Source organism: Mya arenaria, chromosome 12 (genome assembly GCF_026914265.1).
Source record: "Mya arenaria isolate MELC-2E11 chromosome 12, ASM2691426v1".
Lineage (NCBI taxonomy): Eukaryota > Metazoa > Mollusca > Bivalvia > Myida > Myidae > Mya > Mya arenaria.
Genome location: NC_069133.1, coordinates 56479027 through 56499474, shown reverse-complemented (window position 1 = coordinate 56499474; position 20448 = coordinate 56479027). Strand labels below are relative to the sequence as shown.

General features: G+C 35.0%; 2 protein-coding genes across 3 annotated transcripts; one reads left to right on the top strand and one right to left on the bottom strand.

Moving 5' to 3' along the window:
• Positions 1–1307: 1307 nt before the first annotated feature.
• Positions 1308–7168, top strand: LOC128211595 (protein BCCIP homolog). 2 transcript variants are annotated; one of them, XM_052916576.1, is made up of 7 exons: positions 1308–1619; positions 3507–3581; positions 4316–4396; positions 5068–5169; positions 6001–6185; positions 6645–6794; positions 6985–7168. In XM_052916576.1, exons 1-7 carry the CDS (start codon positions 1323–1325, stop codon positions 7145–7147), a joined length of 1053 nt encoding a protein of 350 aa, XP_052772536.1. In that variant the 5' UTR covers positions 1308–1322; the 3' UTR covers positions 7148–7168. The 2 variants fall into 2 exon arrangements, with proteins under 2 accessions (XP_052772536.1, XP_052772535.1); XM_052916575.1 differs by having other exon boundaries at positions 3504–3581.
• Positions 7169–10016: 2848 nt separating this feature from the next.
• Positions 10017–20079, bottom strand: LOC128211594 (V-type proton ATPase subunit B). The gene is made up of 14 exons (XM_052916574.1): positions 19922–20079; positions 19610–19665; positions 19103–19201; positions 18689–18782; positions 17561–17638; positions 16820–16959; positions 16376–16480; positions 15802–15899; positions 15551–15674; positions 14083–14233; positions 13696–13778; positions 13246–13350; positions 12735–12864; positions 10017–12081 (listed from the first exon to the last, which is right to left on the bottom strand). Exons 1-14 carry the CDS (start codon positions 20031–20033, stop codon positions 11897–11899), a joined length of 1560 nt encoding a protein of 519 aa, XP_052772534.1. The 5' UTR covers positions 20034–20079; the 3' UTR covers positions 10017–11896.
• Positions 20080–20448: the final 369 nt, after the last annotated feature.

Genomic DNA, 20448 nt, shown 5'->3' with positions numbered 1-20448 from the left:
GACATGTGTTTTAACTTTTGCTTGAGTCTTCTCTACCAAGTAACTCGGGCAATTCTGCCCCGAGGGGCGTAGCAAGACCAAATCTACCATCCAGGTAGGGTGTTTGGTAGTCCGAATAAGGGGGCCATGATTGCAAATCCTTCCAAAAAGTGATACCATGTATCCCAAATAAACATTCAATTGTTTAGACTAAGGGTCAGGGTACTTGTACACCTAAATGTCTTTCTTCTTCTTTGGTTTCCAATATATATATATATATATATATATATATATATATATATATATATATATATATATATATATATATATATATATATATATATATATATATATAAGCCTTTTTCATATTAAAAAACACCTTTTGTCAAAATGATGTGCATACCCGGGCTTACAGTGCCTATATATACGTGGATCTACGGAAGCAACTGAGAACGGTAGGGAGTTGCTGTTGAAACAGTCTTAAAAACAAATTACTGCGAAAATAACTCATTGAACGCCCCCCCCCCCCCCACACACACACACACTTGTCCCAACACAGGGCATATGTCACAACCCTTGCACCCGTAAGGTTGAACCGATGCTATCAAAATGTCAATAGCGCCCCCCCCCCCCTTGAAGGCTCGAATGCCGTTTCAGTCAATGGCGTGAGCGTGTCTTTGTAGCACCGTCGGAGTGTTTATGTCCTTTGGGATATAACTGGGAGAGGTTTCTGATAGTTTCGAACTCCAGTAAACAGTATTGCTGTTTAACTCCGCTTCCAGTGCCATCTATATCTACTGGAACAATCAAGTTAGTTGGTGTGCTCTTTGCTGCCGTAACCCCTATATGGATCACGCCCGACTATTTCCACGAATGGTCGAGTTGTTGAAGAGTAAATAAGCTTACACACCACCTTTCTCGGGTATTGTCACTTGAAGATGCCCGTGTCAGCCTTGCCCATTCGGCGAGTGCTCCGTTGAGATTGTTAGTAATTTTTGTTCAGTTTTCGGAGCATAGAGCACAGACAGAATGTAACCATGGTTAGTTCTACCCTGGATCTTTAACTTGCACCAGAGTATAGCACTATCACACGGGACCCCCATTTAACGTCCATCCCGGAAGACGATTAGTTTATTATCAATCTTAAACTTAACTCTCTTTCAATATACGTATATATTTAAAAAAAATAGACATGTTTTTGCTTATTTTCGCTCAAAATATTCTCATTATCGCCAAAAAAAGTCTTAAAAATAGCCAGTCTCCATAAAAGCTTAATAACTGTCATGTTAATATCGTCTAAATTCGAAAATGACAACTTTCATTTTTATATCTTTTAAAAGCAAATGAGATTGTCAAGTGTGTTTACCAAACATCGGCAACGCAATCCGCTGCCTGAAGCCATAAGTATTGCAATACCTAGCGACCGAGAATTAGGAGACCGGATGGGACCGGAATCTACGGTGAGAGACCGGAAAATAGTATCGGCCACTGTTGTCTGCACCCTCAAAATGGCCGCTTCTAAAAAGAAACGTGTGGAAGAAGTAATGGAAGATGACGAAGCCGACGAAGTTGACGATGAAAACAATGACATAGATGATGAGGAAGATGATGATGAAAGTGAAGATGAAGCCATGGATCAGGTTTATTTATATTTTAGTTTTGCTTTTCTATTGCCCAATTTTAAGCATTATCAGCTTCGGATAATTTTAGTTCGGATGTAATGTCATTTTGTGTCAAGAAATCGGGAATGATGCTGCATGATAGATGATGCGCTTTACCCATACGAAATTTAAGCCAGGAGTGGAAAATATTTATTGACGTTTGAAGCAACTTTGTTATATATGACCAAAATGATTATTGCACAATAATTGAGTAATGTCATATTTTCTGGTTCTGTCATGGAATGGATCACTTTCATGAAAATAAATACTATGGTTTTGTGAATAAATTGGTAAAACCATTGGTTTGTGTATAAGTTTTTTTCTGACCTAATGTTAGCCACAGGAATTGGTATTAATATATAATATACACATACATCATACATGCCATATCCCCCGGCGGGGGAAAAATCCCCCCGAAATTTCGACCCATCCCCTGGTCCTCCACCGGGGGATCCATATCCCCTGGAATTCAAAAAAAAAATAAAATAAATTAAAACTTGCTTAAGGTTGACAGTGGAAAGCATCAGTAATATTATGAGTGTGAGATTCCATGAAGGACCATGATGACTAAGTCCAAAAAATATTGTAATTTGAGTGTATTTCTGTATTTATTCTTATATTATAAATGCAAATATTGCGCAAATTTTCGCCGCGTAAAAATCCCCTGGTGTAATATCAAAATCCCCTGGAATTCAGACCCAAATCCCCTGGGAAGCCTCTCAGAAATATGGCATGTATGCATACATAATATTCGTTACCTGGTCTAAATGTAAACATCATGGTGCTAGTAGCTTGCCTCCAAAAAAAGCCTCAAAACTTAAAGAAATATGGTGTATAAAATAGCAAATATGAAGCTAAATGGTCACAGAAAAACCCCGTTATCTCGTCAAAGATCGCTAACAATTTTCATTGCACTGTTTGTGACAGAGATTTTAGTTGTGTCCATTAAGGGGTAATCCATGTTAAGAGACAAGTTGTCTTGGAGGTGTCAATAAGCTTTTCTGCCTCAAAATAGGGTGTGATTTTGGTCAATAATTGTAGGATCACATCACAGCTTTGCTGTAGCTGAACTACTGTAAATATTAATTATTACACCATAATTTGAAACAATCATACAAATTTAATGAAAATTTTAGTCAAAATAATTGACTGAAACTGTTGTAGAAAACACGCTAGAACACACCACAGACGATCTCTAAATCAATTTTTTTTCTAGGTTGGGGGTTTACTTAAGCTTTGACAGCTATGTGGTTTGCGCTTACCATATGAATTGCTTTTGTAACTTACATCACTCATCAACCTGGGTATAATGGTTTTAATTGTGACACTTTTACTAAGTTATAACTTTAAGGCAATTGGATGTGGGTTCTTAATTGAGTATTGTTTCTTTTTTTAGTTGAATATATATATCAGTATCAAGAAAATACTGGACCTGAAATAACTAATACAAACATTTGAAGATTGTGGCTTTGGGGATTACTCTGTGCGCCAAAATTGTATTCCAAGTATTAAGTGGCAACATGTATTAGCCAATAAAAAAACAAGTAACCATAAACATAACATGCACTGGGGTTCACTGGAGGTCACACGTGTAAATACATAAGAAAATGAAAGTAACATAATAGTTCCTAATACACAGTCACTAACCTTGTAACTTTAGTTAAAGGTCTTAAACAATCTCCTGCAATAAACGACCTTGACACACGTGCAAAAGAGCAATCTAGTCAATATAATTAGACATAATATTACGTTTCCCATTAACAATTTCAAACGATATGCCAAAGTATTTTATTTTATTTTTTAATGTAAGATTATCTAGACTAGAGAGACATAATTAATAACACCTGTGTCATCATGTTTTAGCAGGAGGTACAGCTGGATTTTGAAGCTCGGGTGCCAGAAGATTCAGATTTCAATGGGATGAGGACGCTTTTGCAGCAGGTTTGACATATAATTATGCATTTATTAAAAGCAGTTTAATTCAAGCAGTTTAATTCAATTTTAGTTTAGGCATTAGCAATACTGTTACAGTAAAGATTATTTAAATTTCGCAAAGGGTTTTATTTTAGCGATTTTTACAAATCAGTCATGTCACAAATGTAAAACCTAGCCAAAAATCTAAGTATCTTTCAAATAATTAAGTAGCGCATTTTAAAGCTTACAAAAAATTGGCAAAGACCAAAAAAAAGTATAGCGAAAAAAAGATCCTCAAAACTTAAAGCAATAGCTTTGGAAGTTGAAGGTACATAAAAAATTTGAACGATTTATTGTTATCAAAAATAATAATGAAACTTTAAAAAACAACACACACACACCGAAATGATCTTATAACCTGATATAAACTATGAAAGTGACTAAGGTGACTTAGATTTGTTAAGTTTAATCCAATGATAACTATCCCAACTTTTGTTTTTTGGATTTGTAGAAAATATTCGGAAGAAGTGTTGTTGTTAATAATTTGAAATAAAGATGTTGATCTTTTTTTCTATTTTGGACTTAAATTAAAGGTCTATAGAGTTCAAACAAGGGAATAAATGTTGAGATAATAGTAAAGACATTGCCTATTAATATCAAAGTAACAAATACAAAGTATTGAAGGTAAAGATAATCTATGCTTTAATTTGATATTATTTTTACAAGAAGGAAATCATGTTTATTTTCTTGCTCTTTTTCAGGTGTTTTTGAAGGCAAATGTGAATATGTCGCAATTGACTGACACCATTATCTCACAGAACTACATCGGAAGTGTTATAAAGGTAAGATGTACACCTACTATCACCAGTCTATTTTGTATCCTTAACTGTAATGTATGTTGGCCTCTAAACTTCATATTAAACAGCTTTTTTAACTGTTTTATTTGAAGCCAGATGCTGTATCATTTTATATCTGATCATTTGTGGGGGTCATAATAATAAGTTAAGTGCTGGCAATGTTCTACAGACTGCCATAGCCCATGAACAAATGCACTTCTGTTTGTATTTGTGTTGACATGTCAGAAATATTCAGATGGTGGACAGCTGCAAATGCTACGCTACTTCTATGAGAATGTGAACTTGCGAACTACTTTTTGAGTGCTTTATTATCCAATGAAATTAAATTATGTGTACATTTGACAAGTTAAAAGGATTCAGGCCACATTTAAAATTTGTGAACTATGTCATACTGTTATAAATAGGCTCCTGCAAGGTGAGACTGGTAGCATTTTATGTTTGAACTAGTTGGACTACTGACACATGTGCAAAGATTTCGCAAACAACTTTTAAGCGCCTGCATCATTGACTTGTACATGTTACTAAACAAGCTGTAACTTTAAATTGCAAGGACAGCTAAACATTCTACTGGTTAAGGCAGGTACATATACAAATACAACAGAGTTTTGTAACCTCTCTAAAATGGCTATCAAACTCATGATGTTGGCACTTTTCAGCAACCCTACAACTCTGAAGTAGATGACGATGATGATGATGATGATGACTGTGATGACTCGGTGCTGGCACTTACCACTGTTATCAATCTGACAGAGAGAAAGGTTGGAGTCTACTATGTTTATTTCCATAAAACATTTTGATACTTCACTGTCATTGTCCACATTTTTTATTTTGTTATATGTTGGGCCATTTTTGAAACATACTTTTCAAAATAATATTAAGACCACATTTTGTCAATTAAAGGACCCTTTTAATCATTCAAATACATTGCATTAAATGTGTATAGTTCAAGTTCATTTTAACATTTTGAAATCAAGGCTGGAAATGCGCTCTTCTTCCATTTACATGTTGCAGCTGCTTATACGTTGCTTTGTTGGCTAAAAAAGCTCAGCCAAATAGGGCAAATCTAGCTTAAAAGTTATTTGAAAAGCCTAGGAGGATCAAATGCAAAGTGTCTTGCATACTTTAATGACTGCAGCATGTTCCGGCACATGTTAGGATACACAGTGCACTGAATGGCTGTGCACTTGCTCACCTTGAGTCATATTCACATATTGTCTTTATATCTTTATATAGTTTTTCGGTGGTTTTATTCCAAGACACAAATTGACTATATCAACAAGGATGAATCATTTAGTCGATGGGCTTAATTTTTATTTGATTTAATATGATGGTTTGCCAATGCTTTTAGAATACTCATATATACCAATTAAGATGTATTAGTTTTTCTATTTGTTCCTTAACTTATTTTTAGGAGTATATATATGACATAGAAGTTGTTGAAATAAACCTTAATTATATTTTCATACCAATATTAAGTATTGAAACCAACTTTTGATTATTTTCGATTCATTAACTTATGGTTGTCCACTTTGATTCATTTAACTATGAAATTGTCCAATTATCCTACAGAAAACTGCATTATTCTGTAGGAGCTGGAGTGTGTGAAGGAGTTCAAATCCATGGTTCTGGAAAAGTGTCGTCAGTGTGCGGCGAAAGATGCCGACAGGCTTGATAAGCTTCTTAGTGACCCTGATCACCAAGTGGGGTACCTGATCAGCGAACGGTTTCTTAACCTGCCTCCCACACTCACTGTGCCGCTGTTTGAGTCACTCATGTGAGTCGATATTTATATTACATGTACTGCTGTCCTGTCTGTTAGGCAAGACATCCAGTTAAGCATTGTATTGATCTTAACTACTCCTTAATAACAGAATAAATGTATCAACAAATTAATATGTTTCAATGAAGTTTTTATTTACAATTGTCACTGGTAAGCATATAGTTGTTCTTAATACAGCCAAGATTGCAAAACCTCAATTGTCATTGTATTTCATACTGAAAGAAAACATGGTTACTTGGTTGTGTGATTTTTCAATGATTTAAATTAATTTGTTATTTGCCTATGCCTTGTCATCATCATAATCATGGACAAACAAATGCAGGTGAACCAAGATTCAATGTATTCCTTTGTTAAGCAAAGAAGGCAATTACTGAAGGTGTTTGTAATCTGATTAAGTGAAAACAAAAACAAAATGCAGGCAAAGTCAGAGTTGAATGATACTGTATTTTCCAGGAAGGAGATGCAGAAAGCGTGTGACAAGAAGATGAAGTACAGTTTCTCGTACTATGTGATGATCTGCAAGACGTACGAGATGAAGACCGCCCACAACGTACGAGAGATGATCTACTCAAATAGCGAGGAGGAGCTGTTTCAAGAGGTGAGGTGTTTAGGGGAGGTTTTGTGGAAGATTAATGCCAAATTTAAAAAATAAAAGCATACAGCTCTCTGGCTTAACTGTTTATCAAAACAATTGTCGTTTAAAGTTTCTATTTTTTCAAATTTTCAAAAGAATACGTTATTGCTACTTCTGTTTATTGATCTGACTGTACATAGTATTTAATTTTCAGGTGAGCGAGATCAGTTTCCGCTACTCAGTGGCGGACCAGAGGGATGGGGTTGTTCAGGAGTGGAGCGCAGAGAAGGACATGGAGCCCTTCAGGACTGTGCTTGTAATCCCGGGTGTTAAACTCGCTGCTGTGGTTGAGAAAATAAAGCAAGAGGTGGCTAAGACATGAATAAACTGGTTGAACCTTGAATACTGGTGTTGTTTTGTATCAGGGTCTTGAAAACAAAAATAATCTATACAATCTATACACAACATATAGGTATTACTTCCAGTGTCTGTTGGCAAAGTCAGCAAAACCTTTTGCAGACAATAACTTAAATACAGTATAACTGTGGTCGTTCGAACAGGCAGTTGGTCGAGAATCGACGGTCCCTCGGGGTCCCAAACATTTTTCCTTCTATTTTCATATAAAATCTACTGACGCTGCTTCGAAACCTAATAAGTGGAGGATTGGAGCACGATAGCCGGTCCCAAATACACAAATCATGCACAAATCCTCATGGCTCCCTCGAGGTATAATTTCACACTTTTTCCTGAATGTGATTTCCAAAATAAACAAACAAAGGTGTTAAAATTTGTCAAGTTGTAAAAATTGCAATAACTGTTGAAAGGAAATTTCATAAGGTGTCACTGTTTATGCATGGCCGCTATTAGTTGATAAGGGCATTTGAGAAGATAATTTTGAGTTTGAACAGTTTTACGAGACAGACAATCCCTGATTTTGAGAAACATAAATCTGGCTTATGCCATATTATTAATATGTACTGTACTGTCATATTTAAATGTTGCTTGTTTAGAAAATGTGCTTTTTGAAAAAATAAACATAACTATTTATAAATTTATAATTGTTTTTTTCTTTTGCATTTAGTATACAACAGACTTTGAACATTTGTAAAAACATATACAAAAATACACTGAAAGATATTTCATAACAGACTGGAAAATTGAAACTCGGTTTCAGCTCGGACCCCGGCATCCTCGAGCGATCGCAGTTTTACTGTATATATTTTACAATCATGATATAACTCATTGACAATCTTTATGGCCATAATGTCTCAGTCAGTTGAGGGTGAAATGCATCAGTAACTGCGAATTATAACAGTATAATCATTTTAAAAAAATCTTAAGAGTTATGCCCCTTTTACATCAATATACAGGCTTATATCTTGTGCAGACAATAACTTCTGTATGTTTTTCCCAATCATAATGAAACTTGGTGAAAATGTTCGTAAATATAATTATCTCTGAAGATTGATTGTGTGACTCATTTGCTTCTTTTGCCCTCCAAACCTCAGTGTGTGTATACCACGTGATAAATTGCGTCATAAATGCTACGTCGGAAGGCAATATTTTGATTTGAAAAAAAACTTTAAACATAGATAACTTCACTATTTCATCACCATTTTAAATGAAACAAAGTGCAGTCTACGCCGCTTACGGAGCCCTGCCTACGGTCTTTCACCAGAGTTTGATTGGGAGTTTAATTTCTTTAAACACTTCGACAAACCTTTTCACAATACGGCCGTCTGACGGAGCACTGTCAAAACATGATTTTGGAAACAGGTTTGTCAAAGTGTTTGATGAAACTAATGACTTTATCAAATGTCGGTAAAAAACAAATGCGGGGCTCTTTAAGCAGCATAGACTGCCCTATGTTTCATTTCAAATGGTGTTGTAAAAGAAAAGTTATCTTTGATTTAAGTCTTCATTTTAGGCAAAATGTTGCCTTCCGACGTAGCATATATGACGTAATTTATCACGTGGTATACACACACTGAACCTGCAAAACATCCAAATCTGCAGAGTTCTAGTTTATGTTAATGCCTGTCTTTCTCTTGTTACGAAGAGACTCCTTCTACGTGTACAATGATGAGCACATGTAATTGGTGACCAAGTGTACCAAGTTTCCCGAAAACACGAGCAAGGAAGTATTGGCTGACCCATAATTATTTTATTTTTTTATATAATGGCACAAGCTTTTATGAGATAATATTGATAATTAAACTAGAACAGTGCTCATTTCTTCCAAAACCCCTCATCCATTAGGAAGGACAAAACATTCTTTGTATTGTTTTAATGATTTTACTTCCAGTTTTTACATAGCATTATAAATCATTCTATCTAAATATACAATACAGGTTCACGTTTACACAATGTGTCTTGTTAACACATTTACAAATAAATATTTCAGTTTGATTTGGGACTTCTTATGGATTGTTTGAAAAAAAACCCAGAACATTTAAAACGAGATATCTGCAGAGTCTCATTTCAGATAAGAATTATTTTTTTTATAATTCTAATTATTTTGTTTAAATTATGTACTAGTATGTACTACCAGTAGTTACTTGCATATATTTACAAAGCCTTTCAACTTGCAATATTGATTTATATATTTTTTTACAATTTATAATTACACTCTTGTATTACATGATTTATATCACAGAAATGACTCGTGAGACCAACAATTTATACTAAACTATATGAGTCTATATCTACAAACATTGTTGACAACTAGAATGTAGATTTGCTGACTTGCTAAGAACAGTAGGACAATTAATTGACACAACATCAAATAATGGCAGTTTGAAATTTTACCACTTTCTTGCAAACAAGCAATGATACATGACTTTCTGGCCTATTTTGATTGGTCAATTTGAATTTTTCCTGAATGGCCGTGATTAGTTGATTTTTTTTATTATTTTATAAGATATGATTCAGGTGACCTACTCGTCTGTAAACCAATCAGAGCAATTCTTCTGAAGCATCCAAAGTCTCATTTTGATTGAAAATGTTTATTGACAGCAGTGATTGGCATTCCCTAGCCTTAAAAGTTTATTTTCATAATGCTACCAGTCCTATCTCCACACCATAATGATGATAATACCTGGAAACTACCGCACCTAGGCTATCTGACAACAATTGAAATTGTGACATGAAATCATTGTTCTTGGTTAGTACATTTACGAAAAAGTGTCTACACAATTATACACAACTCGGCTGCAACATTTTGACAAATAGTCGCCAATCACACAAGTAAATAAATGAACAATCTTTATTACATAACTATACTCGTAGTTCTCCATAGTTCTCCACAGAGAGAACACAAAAAAATCAAACAAGCTGTACATCTGATTAAAGTACAATACTAAAGGAAATATCTGAAACTACTTAAATACATAGCCCTATCCTTCAGACATTTTGCATGTAGAATGAAATCATTATTATTAAGATAGTTAAGTCATACGCTTATACATTATATAATATTTTAAAACTTGATTTTATATTGAATAGAATATACATTTCAAATGGTGGTAATTATGGCACCAGAATACTTCATGGCAGATCTTTGTTAAAACAACGTTTTTATTTAAATCATGCACAAATGAAAGAAAGGGTAGAAATGTCCCCCCCCCCCCACATCACATAAATAATATAAATGTACCCTTTGAAAGAACAACACTCCTGGTTTACATATTTATACATGTTTAAACATTGATACTCTGTAAAATACAGACATACACATCATAGCACATGTACGATATGATATGAAACATACTGACATGTCCTCCCCAGACATGGAACTACTTTTAGAACAATCAATGGTCATAGTGATCACGTGATCAATAAAGGTTTCAATATTTAAGAGCAACTCCTCTCTGAGGAACAGTGTGTAATAAGGATTTTATAAGCACATTGGTAGATAGTTCTTTTCAGTTCATTTTCTTCTGCATATAAATATATTTTTGCTTGCATGTCATTCCCGAACTACATGTACTAATAATGACAAGGAAAGACACTGCTGTCCACTAGCAAGTACACACAACATCTGACTAGCTCTGGGTATTTACAATGCAGAATACAGGGGAACATTTGTATTGTCTATGACGGTTGTCATGGAACTGAATTTCTTTAACACTGAATGTGTAGTATGTAAGTTATGGCCTCATTAAAAATGCAATGAGCAAATCATAAAGTATATACCGTAAATGACTGGGTATTAGACGCACTTTTTTCCCTCAGATTTTGATGCAAAAAAATGCCTGCGTATAATACCCAGTAACAATTTTTTGAACTTTTTTTCTGATGTCAATTTCAAGCCGAGAGTATATCTATAATATGTTGTTGCAAGAATACCCATTTAATAAAGGTTGGATTAGCTTAATATACTTGAGACATTCACAAATTTTGATGTGCAAATCACACTGATTGTTGATGAACCAAGTCAATGTTAAGCACATTGCATAGGGCTATTTTCTTAATACTTTACCAACCCCAGGAAGGCCCATAAAACTGGACCGGCCACCAAAAAACGAACAGGAACCTATAGAATTTCTTTATTTTGCCTTCCTGAAGTAGGTTTAAAGTTTAAATGGAATATGCCTTGCAAATTGTGAAGCTTTATAGTTCACATTATTCCTAATGAAATATAAAGTACAACTTGACCTCCTACAGAACATGGAGTTTGTGATTTGTACCCCAAGTTTTATCAGCAAAGAAATAAATACCGTGTCAGTTGATAACTGCAATGTATTTAGAGAATGGAATGTTACTCTGGCCCAAGCAATAAACCATGCTCTTAGGACACACTTGTTACACAAATGTTTGAAAATGATTCCCTTTACAGAAAATACTGAACTTACATCTAAGTTAAAGCATCCATGATACCAACATGGTGACTTATTACAAATTGTCTTTAATTTTCAGTATTAATGCTAAAAAAAAAAATTACATCTGGTTAAACTGTGTCTTTCACGATACATCACAGAACTACAATTACTAATTATTCTCCAATTGTATAATATGATTTTTGAATTGGTCACGTCTGATGAAAATCCCAAAGCATCAACTCAAGGATGCATATATATATTAAGTCCTATTAACAACAAGATTTCCTAGATATTGCTGATGTTTGTCTCTATTATAACTGTGTGCTGTGCTCTGCCGACTTCTGTTGCGATGTGCCAGCCCCCTTTTGTGCGTCTCTTGGGTAATATTTGGTGAGCGTCCCTGCTGGAATTCTTTTCAACATCTCCTTGGGGAAGATACGCAGCAACTGCCATCCAATGTCCAGAGATTCAAAGATTGTTCGGTTCTCATAATGGCCTGGAATGAAAAAAATACAATATTATAGTTGGGGTTTGTGAAAAAAGATCTCTAACTGTAGGCAGATTGTTCAGAACATGGTTCAACAATTTTGTTAATGTCATCGTTGTTAACTATCAAATCTCGACTTCTGTGGAAGTTAATGGATACACTTGAGGTCAACATTATTTCTTACAAGATCTGAGACAACTGTTTCAGCTATTCTTGTTAAGATTTAAATATGTGAATACTTCATCATTTTTTTCACTTTTAAAAGTTAACAACAAAGTCGTTTATCAAGTTGTTAACTTTTACAAACTTCTGAACAATAGGCCCAATAGTGAATACATTTAAAGGTTGGTTTTGTCTTGAAAAAGTGCCTCCAAATATAGTACATTGTGTATTGCTAACATTACATTATGTATTTATGTAGTAAAAAAACAAGTAGCAGAAATATTGAACAACGGTTTTTAATATTGTTTTCCTTTCAAAGCAGACAGATTTGAGCAAATTGAAAGAGGTCTGAAAACAAGCACAAACAAATGAAAAACTTGACAATCTCAAGGTTATAACCATAGGCCATGCGATGTATCAAACAAATTGTAGAGGCACTATTCCTAATTTTTTTACTTAATATCCAATTTATATCGAATGACAAATCAAGCAAAACCCACCTTGTGATATGAAGTTTTTCTCGAACTTTCCTAAGAATTCCAGGTACAATAAATCCTCTGGTGTAAGAGCCTCTTCACCGACTACGGCCTTCATGGCCTGCACATCCTTACCAATGGCGTAGCATGCATACTGTGGGTTGGAAAAAGATAACTTAATTTTTCATTCAAATCCAAGATTACATTAATTTTATCATTGTCATAAAACATTGACAAGGAGTAAATTCTCTTCCACCTCAAACAGCTTTCATAACTTGAATTTATGAATAGATGCAATAGTATTAATACTGCAGGAAATATAATACCCCAATCATTCAAATATAACGTTGGAATCAATTCTTTTAATTGGTAATAACAGCAGTAATTAAATTCCAGCTTTATATTTAAAACACTGAGGTGAAGACAAGGCTCAAGTCTATTGATAGTTGATATACTCCATGTACAAGCTAACACAGAGCTCACCAATTAAGTACATTGTTAAACACTTAAATTTTGCAATAATTCAAAAACCTACCAGTTGGTTTGAGACATCTGCGTGATCTTCTCGCGTCATGCCCTCTCCGATAGCAGATTTCATTAATCGGGACAGGGATGGCAATACATTGATTGGTGGGTAGATCTGAAATACACGGGAAATATGATGTGAGAAATGTGCAACCAGTCTGGAGCATTAATGTTTCATTTGCAGTAGGTCTAACTGTGGAAATGATAGATACTGTGGAAATGATAGATACTGTGGAAATGATTGATATTAATTTAGAACTAAAAACAGTGTATGGACTTGATCTGAAATAAATCCTCTGATAAATCAGCTGACAAAGGTTTTTGAAATGATCATTACTCCAAATTGAAAATGAATGAACAAATAAATTAACTTTATTACATTATGTGACATATTTATCCATGTGTTTCTCCCATCATAAATGAGAGCTATGATATACCAGAATGAGCTTTAATATGATACCTGTCTGTTGTGTAGCTGTCGGTCCACATAGATCTGTCCCTCAGTGATGTAACCAGTCAAATCAGGGATAGGATGGGTGATGTCTAAAAGATATCAAAAACTTGCATGTTACTTTTTAGCATTAATTCAAAGCATGCATACCTTGTATGCAATAAATACAGGCATGAAATAGAAGAAATTAAAACAAAATAATGCATGAACATCTCAAAACGTAATATCTTCACAATATGATTTGCTAGAGCTAGATATTTGCACTTTATTACCCCTATATTGTTGTATTAAAATCCTTTGGTTCACCCTTTTCTGTGCAAATATTGAAGTCTTCAGTTTTGTATATAACACTCAGTCTAACTGAGAAAGCTAGAAGTCAAATTCTTCTCCACCTACCATCGTTTGGCATAGTTAGAATGGGAATCTGGGTAATTGAGCCGTTCCTGCCCTCTACTCTGCCAGCACGCTCGTAAATGGTGGCCAAGTCAGTGTACATGTAACCAGGGAAACCACGACGTCCGGGCACTTCTTCTCTAGCAGCGGACACCTGTGAATACATCAAGGATGATGTGTTAGGTAAGGACTTGCTTGAACATTTGCTTACTTCCGTTTTTTATTTGAATTCTCCTTTACTAAACGCACACACAAGATTATGGGCGTGGAGTTATATGTAATATCACTTCTCATCCACAGAACTGGTTGGTTTGGTTTGATACAATGCAGTTAACTGAAGTAAATTTCTCTTATAGTCCATATCTTCAAAGATGCTGTAACTTCCTTTGCATTAATTGTTTAATACATATACATAGTCTCTCATATTAAACTTCAGAACTGATTTTACCAGAGAAAAAGATAAAATGAATTCCTATCAGCTCAGGGTTGTCAATAAGTTTTTGTTGAACCGACTGAAACAGAAAAGTAGGCGGCCAGCTAGGGGGATCCGTGGGCATGCACCCCCCCCCCCCCCCGGAATATTTGGAAATTCAGCGCTTCATTTCCTGCATTCTGTGGCATTTTGGGAGTTTTAATTAACCCTTTACTTCACAGATACGCAATTTTACTTATCTATCCACGCTTCATCGATAGCTTCATAGATACGTTATTCTACGTACTCGTAATGTAGGTTCATTTATTTTCATATCTGTTGCTTGTTTATTTGCTATAAATTAATTTCCATGAAGTGTAAACATCGATAAATACAATGCACTCAAAAAAACATAACACTATGTTACTATTTTAAGAATTTTGGAAAATCGCGAAATCATTGGTATCAAAGATGCGTACAACGTTGACTGTGTTTGTGAGCATTTCTGTCTCATGTTCCTCGAGGAAACACAATGCTGCAAGTTATAATTAACTATCAATAATACAACTATATTTTATTGATCACGCGCCTGACGTCACAGGTCATGATTCAGAATTGTGTCAAAATGTCGGCAATGTTGGATAAACAAAAAATCGTCTACTGCGTCTACAAATACGCCGAATCGTAAGATAATTATTAAGATTATCGGAAAATTTTAAACCAGTCAATGCGATGCTCTAAATATCGAAAAGAGCTGTTATAGGCGAAAAGGGCCGTTTTTAGCGGTAAGGAACATTTATTACCAAAAGACTCGCGATCAATTTTTTTTCTTCTGAATTGGAACTGGCCCAAACTCCATTTGAACCGTCCATTTCGGCCGGTGGCCGGTTGTTATTGACAACCCTGTCAGCTGTCATTGAATTCAATCAAAAGGGATTATAGTTTGTCTGATATACAATGCCATATAGAACTATTTGCCTCCCACCCCTTCATTTAAGCTTAATAGTAGCAAGTTCATGACAGTGACTTCAATGATCTAGTTTTAACCCAATTGATCACCTCTCTCAAAGCTTCAGCATAGGAGCTCATGTCTGTCAGGATAACGAGCACGTGCTTCTCACACTGGTAGGCCAAGAATTCCGCCGTGGTGAGCGCAATACGGGGAGTAATGATACGCTCAATACTGCAAAGGAAAGTTGACACACACCTCACAGACAGCGTCAAATGAAGGTTTCAGTAATACAATTAGAAGGCTTTGAAGAATCATTTGTCTAAAAGTTAATCGGAAAAATTCCTTTATCTTCACTTACGTCGGGTCGTTGGCCAGGTTCAGGAAGAGACACACGTTTTCCATAGAGCCATTCTCCTCAAAGTCCTGTTTGAAGAATCTAGCAGTCTCCATGTTAGCCTGTGGGGAAAAATGAAACAATATTTTTTCTACTTGTTCATTCCTACATAGGAAAAACTAAGAGGATAACTCTATTTCATTGATCGCAGTGTATTCACGTTTTAAAAGCAAGCTGAATTGTATGAATATGTAACGTCATCTTGGAAATTGGGTCCCAGCCCTGTGTGTTCTGATTTTTGACTTTGATGCGAGAGACAGCAAAATTTTCAAAATAGTTTAGAATATCAAACTGGAATTTATGAAATTGGTATTTTCACTGATATATCTCCATAAACCACCGGAAAGCGTATCATGAAGAGAAATCATCTATGGTAAATTTTGTTCACACTATATTCTAAATGTACCGTACACATATCATTGACTGATTTCCCAAAGGGAATCTTACTTTATTGACAACTGGCCCTTTCAGCAATCAGTAAACGATATATTACCATCATTAATCATTACTGTAATAGTTTATCAAGAATTATACATACGCCCATAGCAGCAAACACGATGGCAAAGTTGTCCTCATGGTCATCCATGACACTCTTTCCTGGCAGCTTAACAAGACCACCCTGTCTGCAGATCTGGGCAGCAATCTGAAAATAAGGGTAAAAAAAATGCTTGAAGAGGTTATTTCAATGGTCATGGCCCACGAGTTCCGACATGGTTTTATTATAAATGTCTTTACAAATAAAAAAAATTATTCCTCTTAATCCTTTAAAAATCCTTTGCAGGAAATATACCGTATAGAATTATGAAACCCACATTTCATAATAAACTCTTAAAATCTTCCATATAACATTTCATCACAAAAAATTCTATTAATTGTTCAATCAATGCAAAACAGACTTCAAAATTGAATCTGATTATCTAGAACAGTAACAGACGTTATAAAGATATTAGTTAATCATCAAACAAACAGAAAAGCATATTACTTCATTATGTGGGAGACCAGCTGCAGAGAAGATGGGAATTTTTTGTCCTCTGGCGATACTGTTCATGGTGTCGATGGCGGAGATACCTGTCTGCACCATCTCCTCTGGGTAGATACGAGACCACGGGTTGATTGGCTGACCTGGAGGACAAATTGATACACATCTAGAAATGCTGGCATTATTATGTTATTATAAATCAAACATGTATATTTTACCATCTTTTTTCACACATAGTGTACACAAGAACATGATATATAATTATAATGCTTGAAAAATTGACTGTTGTTATTTGCAAATTCGAAAACAAAAGCCATTTTCTGATGTTAATTGCTAAAAGTTCTGAAGTCATCCCTACAATCTTTGGCACATCAGAGTAATTTTTTGAGATGAAAAGATCATGGATTGGTTTTAAAAGGAGGTTATTTGATTTTTCAGAACTAGTCTTATTGACCTTGGAATTCAAGATAATTAAGATAATCCTCTGCCAGAACTAGTCTGATTGACCCTGGATATCAAGATAATCCTCTGCCATAACTAGTCTGATTGACCTTGGATATCAAGATAATCCTCTGCCAGAACTAGTCTGATTGACCCTGGATATCAAGATAATCCTCTGCCAGAACTAGTCTGATTGACCCTGGATATCAAGATAATCCTCTGCCGGAACTAGTCTGATTGACCCTGGATATCAAGATAATCCTCTGCAAAACTTGTCTTGCCAATAGAACTAGTCTTACTGACCTTGGATATCAAGATAATCCTCTGCTAGAACTGGTGGTCCCTTGTCAATGCCTTTCCCAGATCCATTGAACACACGTCCTGAATGAAAGATTAAAATCAGACCTATTAGCAAGATAAATATATAAAGCATTATGACGCCTTACTTCTTCTATGATCACATTGTCTTAATTCTTGTAATAGTGAAGCACAGTACATCATTTTTTGCCTCGGTCAGAAAAGTTAAGTTAGACCTAAATTAATATTATAAGTACTTAAATTGACTGTCAAAGACTGACTACAGCATTCAATAATGATTAACCCAAATTTATTTTAATCTCTCCGGTTGTCTGAAAATAATTTTCTTCATTACAGAATTCAGGGGCGAGGAAGTAAAAACATGAGCTGTCATAGTAGGTGATGAATGCCCCTGAAGTGCCATTAAGTTTAACTGATTATGCAATTACTAACATGTCTAAATTTAGGAAGAGCTAACGTAAACTATAAGCATATGCCAGACCTAATTACATCAAACGTGGGGGAGAGACGAAGTAAGAGGAAGGGATGTACATCTTGCATGTGACACATTCTTTTTTGTACTAAATTGATGTTACAAGTAATTCTAAAATCCCTCCATGTATGACAAAGTTACAGCACACACACAACCAACTACACTAGATCTATGTGCCTTGAACTTATGGTCGGGAGTCTTGCACGCTAGAGACATTGCTTTTACGTATCAAAAAAAAGCATTCAAAACCCTTTTTGCTTGACAAAGTAACAACATAAACACTGAAAACCAATGGTCAAACATAGCCATTTTAATATTTTACCTAATTAACAATTTAATTGTATGACTCTCTGCTGTTATGCTATATTCAAACATGTCTTGACCTACCTTAGTTGTAAACATACGACTTGATTAAAATGTGTTTAACCATCACATATGATAATATGTCAAAATACATGTGAATTTCAACACTATTATTGAGTAAATAAAAGGACCCCATGAATGTTTTACATGGTCAGACTTAAACAAAATAAAGTGTGAAAAATATTAACATCATGCTACTAATAATGATAACATAATTGATTTTAGGCTTGGATTTGTCTGTGAGTGTGTTTCTTTAACAGGACACTCGTTAATCTTACCCAACATGTCCTCCGACACAGGCACTCTAAGAATGTCTCCGGTGAACTCACATGTGGTGTGCTTGGCATCAATACCTGCTGTCCCTTCAAACACCTGGGGAAAATTACAGCTAAAGGTATACAAGTTATTTTGTAGCAGACATATAAAATTTGAATAAAAACAAAAAAGCAGTATTTTTGGATTTGCTCAAACTCTGAATTTTAACAAGTTGGGGCTTGTTAAAATTTTCTTGTCCAAGTAGTAATGTTTGAACTCTGACTTGTTGATTCAAAAGACTGATGTTGTCTTGCTTACAACAATGATGCTTATTTAAAATTAAAATCGATCACTATAATCGATCACTATAATCGATCACTATCAACTTAGGCTTAAAGGTAACTTGATATAGTAAATTAGAACATGTTAGAATATACCTGTACGACAGCCTTTGACCCGCTGACTTCAAGCACCTGTCCACTTCTAATTGTGCCATCAGCCAATGTAAGGTTCACAATTTCGGAAAACTTAGGAAACTGAAAAAAAAGAAGCAATGACCTTGACAAATTGATTCTCAAGTTTAAAATGTCCAAAAACATGTTCTTTAACATCTACTATTAATATTTTTATGATTTTGGTTTGTATATGAGACGTAAAAAGCCACTGCATGCATGCCATGATCTCCAAATTTTGTTCTCAGTATTTTACAGTACCTTATAAATTTAAATAACTTGTTCAGTTTGTTGTTAAATAAACATATTTTAATATAGGTCATATAATTTCAAATTTTAAAACATGTTAGTTTTAATTGAACATAACCTTTTGACCACCATAAAACTGGCAAATGAATGAATTTAGTTAACTTATAACTTAGATATGATGTTCTGGCATTCAGTATCCATAATACAAATATTAATGAGGAGTAGTGTTTCGCTTGTATTTACCTTGACATCATCCAAAATGACCAGTGGACCATTGACACCAGACACTGTTTTGTATGCTGAAATAAATTAACTCAAACTGTTGATGAATCTTAAAATCAAATGTTCTATTTATAATACAAATACATGACAGTGACCTAAGAGAACATTTCCTCACAGGTTTACTTGCTGTTGTTTACATCATAAAACTTGATATTCTTCACTTATTGGAAAGCCGGTCAAGAAAATGTATGCACATAAAAAATTCAGCAGAACTGTCACTCTTCAGCAGAGCCAAAAATGGACGTATTCAGAAAAAAAAGCCAAACTACTCACTGAGACGCGGCTGTGAGATGTAGTCGCGAGTAATCGCTAATTTGTGCTCCATCAACGCCGCACCGGCGTTCAAACCGTTCGTTGCACCCTGTATTTTGATGTTCACGGCCATTTTGTGAACTATTGATCATGTGATGTCACGAGAAGCTTACTTCCGCAAAGGGATGTAACTAATGCATTTCCGCTCAGCTGTGTTGTACTTCCTGTGGAAACAACTCGTGCGGTACATACAGTTACAGAATAAATATAATTCGGGATTTATAGAATGAAGATTTCCGATAATCGTATGTTGGAGAATATTCCAGAAAATAAAACTTTTTTCTAATAGTGATATATTTTATACTCAGATAACGGATACTGGACTTACCGAAATAAGAATAATTAGCAGAAATATCACACAACGCCATGATCAGCTATCAGCTGGCGTACCATCATACTGGCGCATGATTGATGTAAAATCGCCAGTTGTGGCTATCGCAGGGCGGCTGTCGGGACCTCTTTCTTGAAGCTATCAATGGTATGACAGC

Excerpts from the sequence above, each read along its gene's own strand:
- LOC128211595 (XM_052916575.1), top strand. The coding sequence starts at position 1,323 with ATGAGATTGTCAAGTGTGTTTACCAAACATCGGCAACGCAATCCGCTG. Across the intron at positions 1,620-3,503 it reads AAGATGAAGCCATGGATCAG|CAGGAGGTACAGCTGGATTT; the intron begins GTTTATTTATAT and ends ATCATGTTTTAG. Across the intron at positions 4,397-5,067 it reads ACATCGGAAGTGTTATAAAG|CAACCCTACAACTCTGAAGT; the intron begins GTAAGATGTACA and ends GGCACTTTTCAG.
- LOC128211594 (XM_052916574.1), bottom strand. The coding sequence starts at position 20,033 with ATGGCCGTGAACATCAAAATACAGGGTGCAACGAACGGTTTGAACGCC. Across the intron at positions 19,666-19,921 it reads CATCTCACAGCCGCGTCTCA|CATACAAAACAGTGTCTGGT; the intron begins GTGAGTAGTTTG and ends AATTTATTTCAG. Across the intron at positions 15,900-16,375 it reads TCGTGTTTGCTGCTATGGGC|GCTAACATGGAGACTGCTAG; the intron begins GTATGTATAATT and ends TTTTCCCCACAG.